General features: G+C 38.7%; 1 protein-coding gene across 1 annotated transcript in view; it reads right to left on the bottom strand.

Moving 5' to 3' along the window:
* utrn (utrophin) overlaps window positions 1-17,820 on the bottom strand; it is a 346,120-nt gene that overhangs the window by 302,594 nt on the left and 25,706 nt on the right. The window contains 6 exon segments of the mRNA XM_056448819.1: window positions 2,170-2,285; window positions 4,571-4,743; window positions 4,988-5,080; window positions 12,506-12,583; window positions 14,010-14,102; window positions 14,483-14,544. Coding sequence (XP_056304794.1) covers window positions 2,170-2,285; window positions 4,571-4,743; window positions 4,988-5,080; window positions 12,506-12,583; window positions 14,010-14,102; window positions 14,483-14,544 — 615 coding nt within the window.

Genomic DNA, 17,820 nt, shown 5'->3' on the forward strand with positions numbered 1-17,820 from the left:
CGCGATTATCAAAACGACAATGGCGGAAATTTAATTAAATATTTAAATGAGCTGTGTGCTTGAGAGTGAAACGAGGCACTGTGTTTGTTTACAGCAAGCAACTTATTATCTGCCAACATAACATGCGTTTGTAAACAAGTACAAATTATCGTCCCATATTTGTATGATTAAAAATAAGAAAGACTCATGTCGGTTTTCCATAGAAACAAACGAAAACATTTTTAATTTGTTATTATAATACTTATTATTTTTGTTTGTTTGTTTGTTTTACATATATTATGAAAATTAATGCAATAACACTTTGATTGACATTCTCCCTTTGTACGTGTAATCAGAGGGGGAAAGCCCCGCCCACTAGTGACCATCTCTCCCTCATTAGCATAAACAGCCCTGAATGAGAAGCAGCCATCCACCATTAGGGGGTGTTCCTACCAGACACGACTTGCACAAACAAATCGAACTATTTTCACGTAAATAGATGCGTGAATATTTTGAGTTTACTCGCTTCATTCACACGTCAAATTCACTTCACAAAAGTGCGGATTCACATCATGGGCGGGGCTTCTGTCTGCCCGGTGACTCTAGCTTCGTTGCTAAATGGCTTACATGGATTTTATTGAGAGAGTAGCTGTGCTTTAGGAAAGCTGAAAAACAGCGTATATTCGTTCGGCGCCATGTCTGAGTCCACTAGATCCTTTCAGAGGTGCACCCAGCTCTGTGAGTTCATCAACTCCTCCAGAAACTATACCTTGATGATGGAGGCTTTCAGTGGTGCTTCAGACTGAGCCGAGCCCAGTTTGATCAACTTGTGTTCGGTGTCAGCAGGAAAATTTCACCTTGAGACACCAACAACAGGCGCTACGTCATAATCACACCCCAAGTGCCAAGTAACGTGGTGTCAATGTCTGCTGAAGTTCAGATTTTCCAACTCTAAGAATTTGTGCGATTGGCTTGTCAAATGCGCAAAACGCTCAATTTGTGCCACCTCATTTGCACGAAGCACGCTGCAGGGATGTCTTTGCTTTGACTTAACATGTAAATCACTTGCAATAGATGCTTCATCTGTGTCTGGTGTGAACGCACCATTAGAGTGTTTGAGCTGCTGAAGATAACATCAGCATAGACTAATCCCGTTCCCACTGAGTGGTATGGTACGGGTCGGTACGCTTTTATGGCCGTTTCCACTGTCAAAAGCTACCAAAAAGTGAACCGTGCCATACCACTTTTTGGGTACCCATTGCAAAGGGTGTCTAGCACAACAAAAGGGTGCCAAAAGACAGCTGAGACATTACACTGTAATAATATGTACATAACAAGCCGTGGTTGCCCCAAGTTCAAACAAAGCCAAGAAGATAAACCTGTTGTCTAGTTGTTGTTTACAAAGACAACTAATGTGCGAGCAGACATCCGATTCTTTCAGAAATGGACAAATGCGAGAGTGAAGAGTGAAAAAACAAAGGAGAAACTGGAAAAACAACGGAGAAACTGGAAAAAGAAAGGAGTAAATGATTCTTTCAGCAACCAAAAACATGAACAAACTGCCATGTTTAACTATTATCATCTCCTTTTGGACTATTATGAACTCGCAGTGACAGAATTACTCTCTAACAGATTTCACATGTGCTGGTGAAGGTTAAAGATGAGAGGTCTGCTCTAACTGTGGGCTATATTTAGTGTTGTTTTTGAACCCAGATAAGGACTAAATGTCTGCTGTGTGTAGTTTATCTGTAATTAATAATATATCAGAGACTGTAAGGGTCTGTGTGTGTTCATATATGTTCATTTATTTATTTATTTTATATAATCACAGACGTTACAGTAGGCTATTTCATCATTGATCTGCAGTTATAATCAAATCATGTTGATGAAAGGTTAGTAATGAACATTTATACAGCAGTATTGATGTGTGTTGTGTGAAGTGCTGCTCATATGATATGTGAACGACCCGTACAGCTTTACTGTAGACATTTACTAGAGCGAGAATGATGCGACTGAAACTTTCTGTCATACGTCACGCCCACCAAAAGGGTACCATCAGACCTATGCATGAAAAGATGCATAATATGCCCACTTTGATTCCCTAACACATAGATAAATGTCTGGAATTAGTAAATACATGCAAATAGTCAGATGTCGTTCTGCGGAGACTCTACTTGGAGGGGTTTTTACCTTCTGGATCCAGCAGTTTCTCTATGTTGAGCTGGTCTTTGGCGAATGTAAAAGCGTGCTCCAGTCTCTCCACAGGCGTCAGACTGACCACCTTCTCCCAGCTGAAGCCCTGAGGCCTGCAATGAAGTTCAGATCTGAAGTGAGCATTTACTATAAGTCAGCAGTTTCAGTATCTAAGTTTAACCCTTTAACTGTCTTCCTGTGAAGCCAGTCTGAAAAATACAACATTTGCGAAAAATAAAGCTCATACAGGCACATTTAAGCCAAATCGTGAGTTCAAAACACAGTTCACAAGTAAAAGATCATAAGCACTTGCCCAAATGAGCTGGACGTGTGCATTTCCCAATAGTGTTTAGGATTTATGAATAAGGGGTGACATGGTGGCTTAGTGGTCAGCACTGTCGCCTCACAGCAGGAAGGTCGCTGGTTCGAGTCCCAGCTGGGCCAGTTGTCATTTCTGTGTGGAGTTTGCATGTTCTCCCCATGTTGGCGTGGGATATAGTGTATGAGTGTGAATGGGTGTTTCCTAGTACTGGGTTGCAGCTGGAAGGACATCTGCTGCTTAAAACATATGCTGGAATAGTTAGTGGGTCATTCCGCCGTGTAAAACGTATGCTGGAATAGTTGGTGGTTCATTCCACCGTGTAAAACATATGCTGGAATAGTTGGTGGGTCATTCCGCCGTGTAAAACATATGCTGGAATAGTTGGTGGGTCATTCCGCCGTGTAAAACATATGCTGGAATAGTAGGTGGTTCATTCCGCCGTGTAAAACATATGCTGGAATAGTTGGTGGGTCATTCCGCCGTGTAAAACATATGCTAGAATAGTTGGTGGTTAAATCCGCTGTGTAAAACATATGCTGGAATAGTTGGTGGTTCATTTCGCTGTGTAAAACATATGCTGAAATAGTTGGTGGTTCATTCCGCCGTGTAAAACATATGCTGGAATAATCGGTTGTTCATTCCACTGTGTAAAAAATATGCTGGAATAGTTGGTGGTTCATTCCGCTGTGTAAAACATATTCTGGAATAATCGGTCATTCATTCCACTGTGTAAAAAATATGCTGGAATAGTTGGTGGTTCATTCCACTGTGTAAAACATATTCTGGAATAATCGGTCATTCATTCCACTGTGTAAAAAATATGCTGGAATAGTTGGTGGTTCATTCCGCTGTGTAAAACATATTCTGGAATAATCGGTCATTCATTCCACTGTGTAAAAAATATGCTGGAATAGTTGGTGGTTCATTCCGCCATGTAAAACATATGCTGGAATAGTTGGTGGTTCATTCCGCTGTGTAAAACATTTGCTGGAATAGTTGGTGGTTCATTCCGCTGAGTAAAACATATTCTGGAATAATCGGTCATTCATTCCACTGTGTAAAAAATATGCTGGAATAGTTGGTGGTTCATTCCACTGTGTAAAACATATGCTGGAATAGTTGGTGGTTCATTCCACTGTGTAAAACATTTGCTGGAATAGTTGGTGGGTCATTCCGCTGTGTAAAACATATGCTGGAGTAGTTGGTGGTTCATTCCGCTGAGTAAAACATATGTTGGAATAGTTGGTGGTTCATTCCGCTGTGTAAAACATATGCTGGAATAGTTGGTGGTTCATTCCGCTGTGTAAAACATATGATGGAATAGTTGGTGGTTCATTCCGCTGAGTAAAACATATGCTGGAATAGTTGGTGGTTCATTCTGCTGAGTAAAACATATGCTGGAATAGTTGGTGGTTAAATCCGCTGTGTAAAACATATGCTGGAATAGTTGGTGGTTCATTCCGCTGTGTAAAACATGCTGGAATAGTTGGTGGTTAAATCCGCTGTGTAAAACATATGCTGGAATAGTTGGTGGTTCATTCCGCTGTGTAAAACATATGCTGGAATAGTTGGTGGTTCATTCCGCTATGTAAAACATTTGCTGGAATAGTTGGTGGTTCATTCCGCTGTGTAAAACATATGCTGGAATAGTCGGTGGTTCATTCCGCTGAGTAATAAAACGTGTGTGTGTGTATGTGTGTGCGCGCATGTTTGTGTTACTTATGTGTGTGTGTGTGTGTGTGTGTGTGTGTGTGTGTGTATGTTTATGTCTCATGAGTGCATGCTGTGTGTGTGCATGTGTGTGTGTGTGTGTGTGTGTGTGTGTGTGTGTGTGTGTGTGTGTTTCTGCAGACTCATGTTTGACATGATCAGCCTAATCAGAATGAACAGCTTATGAACACAAACTCTCTTGACCTTTGACCCGATCAATGCGCTCCACAGCCTTTCCCAAGAAAGAACAAGCACAGCGGCCAGCCAGTGTGAGTGAGTGTGTAAGCATGTATCTACGTTTGTGTGTGTATGTGTAAGCATCTACACGTGTATATGTGTGTGTGTGTGTGTGTGTGTGTGTGTGACCTGAAGTGGTGTAGTATGGCGTTGAAGGCGAGTCCGTCGGCCCAGCTGCTGGTGAAGTTGAGCACGTTGACGCTGCTGTAGCTCCGGCTGCAGTTCCTCACCCAGCTCAGCAGAATCTTCTCACTGTTCGTCTGCTGAAGACTCGACATCACATCCTTCATCACGTCCTTCACCTGCACACACATAGATACATAAATATACACACACACAGACAGAGACACACACACAAACACATACAGAAATTTACACACACACACACACACACACACACACACACACGAAAGAGATGCAAAAGTCTGCAAACATGCTAAACTGTTTCGGTCTCTGAAATATATGTCTGCATTTGTGTGTGTGTGTGTGTGTGTGTGTGTGTGTGTGTGTGTGTGTGTGTGTGTGTGTGTGTGTGTGCGCTCTGACCTGCCAGTGCAGGATGATGCTCCAGATGAGTCCCAGAGTCAGCTTATGATTGCCATCGACTATATCCGTCCCACCGATATTCACCAGATCCACCTGCAAAAGACAGAAGTGTTCATACAGCTGAGAGTTCAGCAAACAATAAAATAAAGACAAAATAAAAATATATAACAAACAAAACTACAAAAACAATACAATACAAGGGTGGGGAAATTATAAATACACAAAGCAAAACAGTAAACACAAATAAAAACCCCAGACAAAACCACAACACAAAGCAAATCAAAACCAAACAAGATCAAAATGAGAAGCAAAGCAATCCGATCCAAAACACCACAGCAAAACTACAAAACAACAACATCAAATCTGACCAAACACAAACACAAGCAAAATAAAACCAACAAAACAAAATCAAGACAAAACAAAACCTCAAGGGACTTTACGGCAGAAAACAAGACAAAGGCAATCCAAAACACCAGAAAATAACTACAATACACAAACAACTAAAACTAACCAAACAGACGAAATACAACAACACAAAACGAACAAACAAAACAAGGAGTAAAACACCAAAAAAGACACAAACAAACAAACAAAACAAGGAGTAAAACACCAAAAAAGACACAAATAAACAAACAAAACAAAATTAGAACAAATACTACAACAAAGACAAATGAACAAACAAGCTGAAAAATACTAAACACAAAAATGTAATCAACATCGCAAATAAACAAACAAAAAAAACACAAAACACAAACACTACAACAAAAAACAAACAAGCAGAAATATACAATGAAACAAAAGCAGAAGCAATGCCACAAATAAACAAACAAACAAACAAACAAACACAACAAAATTACAAAGATATACTACAACAAAAAACTAACTAAACAAAACAAACAAACAGATAATACCACAAATAAACAAACAAAACACAAAACAAAACAAACAACACAAAACTAAACAAACAAGCTGACAAATACAAAAATAAAAGCATAAGTAAAGCCACAAAAACAAAACAAACACAAAAAATCTACAAGAAATACTACAAACAAACAAAACAAAAGCAAACAAACAAGCTGAAAAATACTAAAAACAAAAATGTAATCAACATCGCAAATAAACAAACAAAAAATACAAAACAAAAACACTACAACAGAAAACAAACAAGCAGAAAAATACAATCAAACAAAAGCAGAAGCAATGCCACAAATAAACAAACAAACACAACAAAATTACAAAGATATACTACAACAAAAAAACTAACTACACAAAACAAACAAACAGAAAAATACCACAAATAAACAAACAAAACACAAAACAAAAATACAAGTAATACTACAATAAAACGCAAAACTAAACAAACAAGCTGACAAATACACAAACAAAAGCATAAGTAAAGCCACAAAAACAAAACAAACACAAAAAACTACAAGAAATACTACAAACAAACAAAACAAAAGCAAACAAACAAGCTGAAAAGTACAAAAAGCAAAAGTGCAAGCAATGCCACAAACAAACTAAACAAAAAACACAAAACCAAAATTACAAGAAATACTACAACAAAAAACTAACAAAACAAAACGAAAAGCTGAAAAATACCAAAAACAAATGCGCAAGCAAAGCCACAAATAAACAAACAAAAAAACACAAAACAAAATTACTATGAAAAAATAAGCAGAAAAATACCAAAAACAAAAGCAAAAACAAAAAACACAAAATAAAATTACAACAAATTCTACAACAAAACAAACTATACAAAACAAACACACAGAAAAAACTAAAATTGCTTTCAAGCAATGCCACAAGCAAATCAAACAAAACACACAACAAAAATACAAGCAATAGTAAAACAAAAAAACAAGCAAAACACACAAAACACACAACAAAAATACAAGAAATACTAAAAAAACAAGCAAACAAACAAACAGAAAAATACCAAAACAAAAGTGCAAGCAATGTCACAAATAAACAAATCACAAAACAAATTTACAAGAAATACAACAAAGAAAAACAAAGAAAACAAAACAAGCGGAAAATCCCTAAAACAAAAGCAACGTCACAATTAACAAACAAAAAAACTAAATTGCAAGAAATACTACAAACAAAACAAACAAGCAGAAAAATACCAAAAACAAAAGTGCACGCAATGCCACAAACAAAAAAAACAAAAAAAAATCACAAAACAAAAATACAAGAAACACTAGAACAACAAAAACACAAACACTAACCAAATGAAGAAATCCAGCAATAAAAACTAACAAGCAGAAAAAAGCCCAAGCAATGCCACAAATAAACAAACAAAACAAAAACTGTAAACTAAATTACAAGAAATACCACAACAAACACAAACAAAACAAGCAGAAAAATATACCAAAATCAAAAGCGCAAGCGACATCACAAATAAACAAAAGAGAAAACACAAAACAAAGTTGAAAGAAATACTACAACAAAAACAAACAAAACAAAAGAAGCAGAAAACCCCTAAAACAAAAGTTTAAGCAACATTACGAACAAACAAATCAAAAATACAAGAAATACTATAACAAAGAAAAGCAAACAAATCAAACAAGCAGAAAAAAACAGGGGCAAGCAATGCCAAAATCAAACAAAACAAAAATGCAAAAATCCTACAACAAAAACAAACAGAACAAAACAAATAAAAACAAAATGACCAAAAACAAGTGCAAGCAATGCCACAAACAAACAAACAAACATACAAATACTACAACATAAAACAAAGCAAAACAAAAAAGCCAAAAAATACCAAAATCCAGCGTGTAACATCACAAATAAACAAACAAAAAACACAAAACAAAAATAAAATACAAATAATATTACAAACGAACAAAACAAACAAGCTGAAAAATACTAAAAACAAAAGTGTCAGCAGCATCACAAATAAACAAAACAAAACAAAAAAAAAACACAAGAAATACTAGAATAAAAAACTATTACTAGCTGAAAAATACCAAAACAGCAAAAACAATGGCACAAATAAACAAAAACAACACAGAACGAAATTACGAACGAATGGACATAACTGTACACAATACCTACGATTTCAATAAAATGTGTGTTACCGCTGCCTCCACCTCTTAAACAACATCTATAGTAACACAACCATTAGCTAAAATCCAGACTCTAACCTACATCTTTCCAACCAAACCCAAACTTGTCACATGACCCGAGTCAAAAACGGTGTCATGTCTTGAATTCCGGTGTGTACTTTCATCCAGAACAAACAAACAAACACACATCCACAAGCTAGCATTAGCACAGCTCCTCTAAACTCTGGGAAACGGCAGCGTTTAGAGAGGATTACGGGACGTTCCTGTGATGCGTGACTCTGCGTAAACACGCCTGTCTGACAGAGAGCTAATCTCCACGGATTTACAGGTGTAGATTAACCAAACCTGCACTTTCCACTCAATGAAAGCTGTCAAGTCTGATTAAAAAGTCGACCACAAACACAGGCATTCAGAGAGTCAACCAAACCTCTAATTAATGGAGCTCTAAAACTCCCAGAAATTAAATCAAACAAATAAACAAACAAACAAACAAACACAACAAAATTACAAAGATATACTACAACAAAAAACTAACTAAACAAAACAAACAAGCAGAAAAATACCACAAATAAACAAACAAAACACAAAACAAAATAACAAGACATACTACAACAAAACGCAAAACTAAACAAACAAGCTGACAAATACACAAACAAAAGCATAAGTAAAGCCACAAAAAACAAACAAAACAAACACAAAAAACTACAAGAAATACAAACAAACAAACAAAACAAACAAAAATAATAATAATTTATTATTTTCATTATTATTATTATTATTATTATTTTCATTATTATTATTATTATTATTATTATTATTATACAACTTTTAAAAAGTAAAACAGTTGAGTTTTACCATTTTTGAATTCATTTAGTCGATTTAATCCGATTAAGTCTGTTTTATCGGGAGCACTTTCAGTTTAGCTTAGATCAGTGAATCAGATTAGACCATTAGTGTCTTTCTCAAAAATGACCAGCTAGTTTTGATCATTGTCTTATTTAAAGCTTGACTTTTCTGTAGTTACATCATTATTATAAAATAGCCAAATATATAAAGTTACTACTATCTAAGATATTATGGCTAGGAAACATATTTTCATTCTGGCGTAATAATCAAGCTGCTTTGCTGCTGTAGAGGGAACCAAACATCGACAAAATGGAGCTCTAATACTCACAGTAATTAATCGCTAATAAAGAAACACTACTTTTTGGGGGAAAATGCTCATTTTATAACTCTCAAAATTTAAGAAGTTGAGTTTTTTCATCTTTGAATTCACTCAGCCGATCTCTGGCAGGAGCACTTTTAGCTTAGCTTAGCAAAAATCATTGAATCAGATTAGACCATTAGCATCTCCATCAAAAAAATGATCGATATCAAAAATGTTTTGATCATTTTCCTACTTAAAGTTTGACTCTTTCATAGTTACATTATTACTCTAAAACTGATGGAAAACATAAGGTTCTTATTTTCTAAGCTAATATGACTCGGAGCTATACTTTCATCCTGTACAATGAGAGTATAGTTGCTAGCCATTCCAACCTAGAAAACAGCAACCTTTCATTTTCCATCAGTCTAAGTGGAGGATGTAACTACAGAAGAGCTTTGAGCTTTGAATAAGAAAATAATCAAACACTTTAGCAATTTTTTGAGAGAAATGCTAATGGTCTAATCTGATTCAATGATTTATGCTAAGCTAAGCTAAGCTAAGCTAAAAGTGCTCCTGCCAGAACCGGAGATCACCTGAACGCAGGCAAAAATGGTAAAACTCAACTGTTTAACTCTTGGAGAAGCTATAAAATGAGCCAAAACAGCGGAGTGTTCCTTGAAATATGTGTGTGAGTGTGTTTATGAGCGATTACATGAGGATCAGCACACACATCTGGAGCAGGTGTTATAAAACAGCGAGCGAGACGGAGATTAAGGCACACAGGAAGCTGCTCTGTGTGAATGGATAATTACAGAGCAGTGAAAGACTTATTAATCAGACGTAAATATTTATCAAACAATATTTCATAATATGGGTGACACGGTGGCTCGGGGCTTAGCACTGTGGCCTCACAGCAAGAAGGTCGCTGGTTTGAGTCCCAGCTGGGACAGTTGTGGTTTCTGTGTGGAGTTTGCATGTTCTCCCCATGTTGACATGGAGACCTGACGAGCACTGAGAACACTAGTCCTGTTTTTGAATCTGCCACTATGCTGACACACAGACATTTGTAGCTCCGCCCTCTTCTGAATAGAGCACAATCTCATTTGCATTTAAAGTGACAGTCATCAAAACAAAAATTAGGATCAAAGCCTGAAAGGGTCAGATTTAGAGAGTTAGAAAACATTATCTGTGTGCTATTTTGAGCTGAAACTCCACACATACACACACACTAGAGACATCTTATTCTACATTTTGTAATAACAGGTATAACAAGTCCCCTTTAAATGATAACTTTCTTCTTTTAAATTTGGAAAGAATTGAATGAACTGATCTGATCTGAGTTAATAAAGCCACATGAAGAAACCGTCTGTCTGCCTCAAGTCATCAGAGCACATAAAGACTACACCAAATCCTATTTAAAGGTGTAGTGTGTACACCCAGTGGTTCAACTAGGTATTGCACCCCTAGTTCAAAACACATTTTCACTCGGCTCCTCCTCTGACGAGTCCAGGCAAGCACAGGTTGCCAGATTGACGTGAGTGTGTCTGACTATCAAGCCAAAAGGCTGATTTGAGCCGTGTTCTAACTAAAAGCACACAACAGAAGGAATATTTCTTATATTAAAAGGCGTTTTTGTCCTAACCAACACCTGAAATGTATATATTAGAAACAGCTTCTGTTTCTCACAGCTGAACAACAGAAAACTGACAATGATCAGCTCAGGTACAGCTCATGTGCTTTATTCAGTGTTAAATGCTAATAATGTGAGTCTGAACGCCATTTTACATCACATTTATTGCCGTACTACTGAAAGCAGCAGCAGATAGTTCAGCTCAGATCTGGACAATAACTTCAGAACTGAGACTCAGTGCAAACCAACACATATCAGTGATTCAGCATCTACATTTAATCATGTTAAAGAGCTTTAATATGTATTAATTAGTTTATAAACATTACCATTGTGCTGGAGTGCAGTGAGTGCACTATTCTGTGCTTCTGAATGGCTGTATTTACATTTCTGTCGTGTTTCGTCTGGTGCAAACAGCCAAACTGCTCATCACTGCGTATCTCGTCACGCAGCGTGTTGATAGGACACGGGGTTACAATGTAACCTGCTCACCTAATGTTTACGCTCGTAATATTTATATAATTTGCTAATTAATAACCACCTCATGTGGAACTCTGAATCTGCGTCTCATTTCAGAGTCTGCTACTGTCCACCAGAGGTCTCATTTCAGTCAGAGACGCACACTTTGAGAGTCTTCCTGACTGAATGAATGAATGAAATACGTTGTTTTCCACACATATGGCAACCCGGGATGCTGTAATATAATTGGCTAAACGGGCATTGGGCAGGTTAAATGACACAACCACCTGTTCCAGCACGTAACACACATGTTCACAGCAGAATATCTGACTTCAGCATTGTTTATCAGATAAACAAGAGTGTTCACTGAGCATGTTTCTGAATATCTGCAAACATATGATGGTGTTTTTATGCTTTAGTAAAGTCAGAAACGTACACACCGCAGCTTTAAAGATACGCAAAGATCAACATAAGATCCTCTGATGCGTCCAGCTGCAGAGACACACTGATGTTGAGACCAGAGCTGTGTGTGTTTAAGTGTTTTAATTAGCCTGTCCTTGATGAGCGCTCCTCAGGCTGTGTGTGTCAGCTGAGAGCAGCGGGAAACTACAATACACTTCAAGCCCAGAGAGTCTGCTTACAGCAAGGAGAAACACACACACACACACACACACACACACACAGGTTCACAAATACGCAAACACGCGTGAATGCAATTACACTCACACTAACTTACATACACAAACACACACACACACACACACACACACACACACACAAACACACACACACATCTACAAAACCCACAAACAGAATTACATTCACACATAAACAGACACAAACACACAGTTGTACTCACACACACATAAACAGAAATGTACACACATCTACAAGCAAAAGCACACACATACATACATTCACACACACACACACAAGTGTACATGCACACATAACTACACTCACTCACACATACACAAACACACACTCACGCACACAATCATTCTTGTCCACAAATGCGCGCACACTCCCTTACACAAATAAAACACACACCTGATCTCTCTCCATCTCACACACAGACAGTCACACGTAAACATACACACACTCTCTCACATACACACTCTCATAAACATTCTCTCTCTCTTGCACACACATACACAAAGTAACATGAAACACACACACTCTCTTTCTCTCTGTCGTTCTCACGCACACACACTTACGTTGTTCTGGTGGAGGACCTGCAGCACGCGGTTGACGTTGTTGAGTGAGTGAACTCTAGTGGAGCCGCGCTCTTTAATCTGAAACACACACACACACACGCGCACACACACACAGCAGATGCACTGTTTAATGCAGAAATCAGGCCAGAGTGTGTGTGTTTGTGTGTGTGTATGTGTGTGTCTGTGTGTGTGCATGCATTTGTGTTTCTGAGTGAGTGAGTGTGTGTGCAGGTGTGTTTGTGTGCATGTGCATTTGTGTGTGTGTGTGTGTGTGTGTGTGTTTGTGTGTTTCAGAATCAGTGTTTGGTTGAGGCTAAATATAAATGTACAACACAAAGACGTTATACACAAGCACTATACACAAACATCAGACAGACACACACACATGCGCACACAGACACAGACATGCACACAGAAACACACACACACAAACAAAAACACACACACAAACAGAAACACACACACACACACACAAACAGAAACACACACACACACAAACAGACACAGACAGACAGACAGACAGACAGACAGACAGACAGACACACACACACACACACACACACACACACACGCACGCACGCACGCACGCACGCACGCACGCACGCACGCACGCACACACAAACAGACACAGACAGACATGCACACAGAAACACACACACAGCTACACACAAACAAATAGACACGGACACAATAAACACACATAAACACGCACACACACACACACACACACACACACACACAGAAACACACACACAGAAACACACACACACACAAACAGAAACAAATACACAGACAGACACAGACAGACATGCACACAGACAGACACACATACACATACACACACACGCACACGCACACACAAACACACACACACACTCACAAACAAACAGACACAAATAGACACGGACACAATAAACACACATAAACACACACACACACAGAAACACAAACACAAGCACAGACAGACATGCACAAACAAAAACACACACACACACGCACACAGAAACACACACAGCCACACACAAACAAACAGACACAAATAGACACGGACACAACACACACACACAGAAACAAATACACAAACAGACACAGACAAACATGCACACAGACAGACAGACACAAACACAAACACACACACACACACACACAGAAACACACACAGCCACACACAAACAAACAGACACAAATAGACACGGACACAACACACACACACACACACACACACACACAGAAACAAATACACAAACAGACACAGACAAACATGCACAAAGACAGACAGACACAAACACAAACACACACACACAGCCACACACAAACAAACAGACACGGACACAATAAACACACATACTGACACTCAAACACACACAAACAGAAACACACACACACACACAGAAACACACACACAGAAACACACACACACACACACACACACACACACACACACACACACACACACACACACACACACACACACACACACAGAAACACACACAGAGAGACGCACCAGTGTGTTTGCAGTCAGTCCCTCCAGCAGGTCCAGCAGTTTTCTGCCGTCTCTCAGGTCAGAGAACATGTCTTTGATCGGCGCTTTCCCCGTCTACAACACAACAATACACAACATTACACACCACACAACCCTACACAACACTACACAACATTACACAAGATTACACAACACTACACAACACTACACAATAACACTCAAGACTTCATATTTAACACCATATTAAAAAAAACAGTTCAGTGTCATCAAGCAGACCACATCAATAATAATCCACTCAATACAACATTAACACAACATTAACACAACTGTAACGTTTCATGTTAAATGAATGTGAACACATCCGCTATTTAAACAACACGACGCAAAACACGAAAATGAACCTGCACTGGGGTGAAACTAGTAAAAACACGCGCGTCGCATGTAGAAGAGGGTCCTAGAAGTGTAACAGATCACATTAGCGAGCGTCTCATTACCTTGGAGAACTGAGCGTTGATCCACTTGGTGAAGGTCTTCTTCTGCACGGCGTCATGTTCATCTGAAACATGGAGGAGAGGCAGTCAGACAGGAAGTGATGTCACGTCAACAAACTGAAGAATTGACAAACAGCTGTTTCTCATTACATCAAGTGGAGAAACCCGAAACACTTCGAGCTCCTCAAAAACCTCAAGAATATCTGTATGAATATTAGCGCTTCACAATACTGGGAAAATACGCGATATTATTGTCGAGAGTTACGATTGAAGAGGCATTCAGCGATTCAACAAGAACAGGCAATACGCTCAAGAAGAGCTAAATACACAAAGGAACTGAGAGATATCAATATACTACGTTTTTAATGTTTTATTAGGTTGTATTTTCACCTGAAGCGTGAATTAAATAGCAAATTAGATGATCCTGCAACCAGCACGCCGAATCAAAGCTGAAATCTCAGACACTTGGACAGAGTTCTAAGTATTTTCCCCTCATGAAAAGCTAATTCCTCAGGGATTTGCTCTGAACTCGCAACCTTTAAACGAGTTATTCATTGATAGACATCTTAAACCGCAAGAACCCTGCAGGTGTAAATCTGCTGACGGACCAATCAGACGCTTTCTCAGAACTGTCAATCAAAGCTCAGCCCAGACTGAGTGTGTGTGATGAAGAATCAATGCTAAACATCACCGCTTTACTACACACACACTGTAAAACATCTGTTGATGAACAGTGTCTGTATTTTGTGTTTATTTACAGTGGTGAACGGCATTATGGGATGTTGATCTCTGCTCTGTCAGCTTCTGATGTTGAAAATGTACTCTAATGTTTAACAAAGTGACTTTTATTGACATTAAAAATAATATAAGAAATAATATCTAGAGAAATAAGTCTGTAAAATAACAGAACATGTGCTGAAGTTTATTATTAAAGGTGTTTATAGTGTAATATACAACACCAACACACACAATATAGCACTGCACACTATTAAATATGTTCATAAAAGTCACTTTCTACAGCTTTTTAAAGGTTAAAGCTGTTGGAGGACAGATTAAGATCCCATAATGCAACTCAAAAGCAGAGACAAAAGGGACAAATCAAAACAGTCAATCACTAAATCTGGAAAACTGCTGATGAACGGATGTTTTTTAACGATGACTGTCACTCACACACATGAAGGCATACACTGGGGCTGCACAGTATATGTTTCAGCATCGATATCGTAATGTGTGTCCGCAATAGACACATCACAGGATCTGCAATGTTGTGAAAGTTGGGTTGTATGGTTGATCAACAATTGAGAATGCATGAGACTTGCGAAGTCATTGCAAGACATTTTAAAGACATTTCTAAAGAGTTTAAAGCATTAAAAACAACAGCAGAAGCGTCTGGTGTGTGAACGTGTGCTTGTTTGTGTGTGCTTTGCAGCAGCTGCTTATATACTGATGTGGGACATTCCATAATGCATAAAAGTGGCATAATTAAAGCGGCGGCTCGTCCTCCACCGTCAACTCCTGCCTGAGCTTGTCTACGTGAAGGCAGAGGGAGAAAAAGTTGAAGAAAAACACTGGCTTACAGACAGGAATCCAAAAACACAGTCATATTACAGACATTATGATATTGGAAGTAAGAGTTCAATGAGATGCACACTAACACTTTAATTCCAGCCCAACACTGACCTGACTCTTTAGAAATGAAGGTGTATTTAAAAAAATAACACTTATTACTAACGTGAACAAACAATGAGCAATACATTTATTACTGTATTTATTTATCTTTGTTAACGTTAGTTTATACAAATTCATTCATTTTACTTCAGCTTAGTCCCTTTTTTATGAGGGCTCACCACTGCGGAATGAACCCCCAACTACTCCAACATATGTTTTACACAGTGGATACCCTTCCAGCCGCAACCCAGTACTGGGAAACACCCATACACACTCATTCACACGCACGCTCATACACTACGGCCAATTTAGTTCAACAATTCCCCAATAGCGCATGCGTATAAACATGTCCACAGAACAGGATTTGCAAAGAAACTGGGATTAAAAGCTCTGTTCAGCTCTCTGTGATCAGCTGCAGCTCAAGATTGAGTTTTACAAGTCTAAAGCATCTTTAAAGCAGTGCATGTGTGTAATAAAGACAGTAAAATCCCTGTAGTTCATAACCACTGGAATCAGCAACATAGCGTCAGTACAACTATATACAACCCAGGCTCATTCTGAAAACGTAGTCCCGAGGGCGTTTCTGGAGACCGTGAAATACATCTCGGGAGGTACGTATTTTTGCAGTTTTTGGTTTTCGCGAATCCGCGAGAGGCCGCTGTGTGCGCTTTTTCGCTTCTCAGATGTCTCCTGCGAGTGCCGTTCGCGCCCGTGCTGTTCTCGCGTAAATCCACTAGAGGCCGCTGTCGAACGAACATCGTTTCGGGACCCTTTAAATAATAATGATTAGGCCTGTCTAAAATAATTAATAAATGGACTTATCGCACAACACATGGGCATGAGCTCAATCACTTTCGGTGATACTATATACATCGCCCATACATAAAAACCACTTCTAGCAACATTTTAGCTGATTGCACCATCTCTATCTCTACTGGAGCTGTCAGTGTCAGCACGGTTAAAAACACTGAAGTATTTACTATAGTATATATTCATGTGGGTGTCTGATGACTGAAAATAGATCCGGAAGCAGATATTGACAACAAAATCAAACAACAAAAATAGATATGATGACAGGCCTAATAATAGCCTTCCTAATAACGTCCGAGGCTCAGACACACTTTCCCAATTCAAAACTAGATTAAAGACCTATCTGTTTAGTAAAGCGTACACTTAGTCCACCACTTAGCGGGCTTCCACACAGGTTCTGCATCTTGTTGACATACACTGTGAACATCAGCTACGCTAATTATTTTCTTTATTCTCCATTTCCACCTGGGGATACTCTTCCCGAGGCCCTCAGACTATGCAGAGTCACTGATTCGATCCAAGGCCAACGACGAGATGATCCCAAGGTTTCCATATTCCTGGACCAGGCCGTATCCTGAGCAGCTACCATGGTGGTCATGGAGGAGTGGGGAACATGAGACTGATTCCTGTGACGCTCCAGGGAGAGACGAGTCTTCGCTGAGGCCAGCTTCCAGCCTCCGCCACTGAGACTGCAGCTCTGCACAAGACGTTTGGCCAGCGGAGAAATTAAAATGATCGTGCCCAACTGAGCCTGGTTTCTCTCAAGGTTTTTTTTCTTCATTGAATTGAATTGAATAATGAGTACAATTTTAAACAAAATTACATTTTTTTCCATAATGCAGCAGCCCAAGTGCCAATACTGA

This window comes from Danio aesculapii, chromosome 23, assembly GCF_903798145.1.
Source record: "Danio aesculapii chromosome 23, fDanAes4.1, whole genome shotgun sequence".
NCBI lineage: Eukaryota > Metazoa > Chordata > Actinopteri > Cypriniformes > Danionidae > Danio > Danio aesculapii.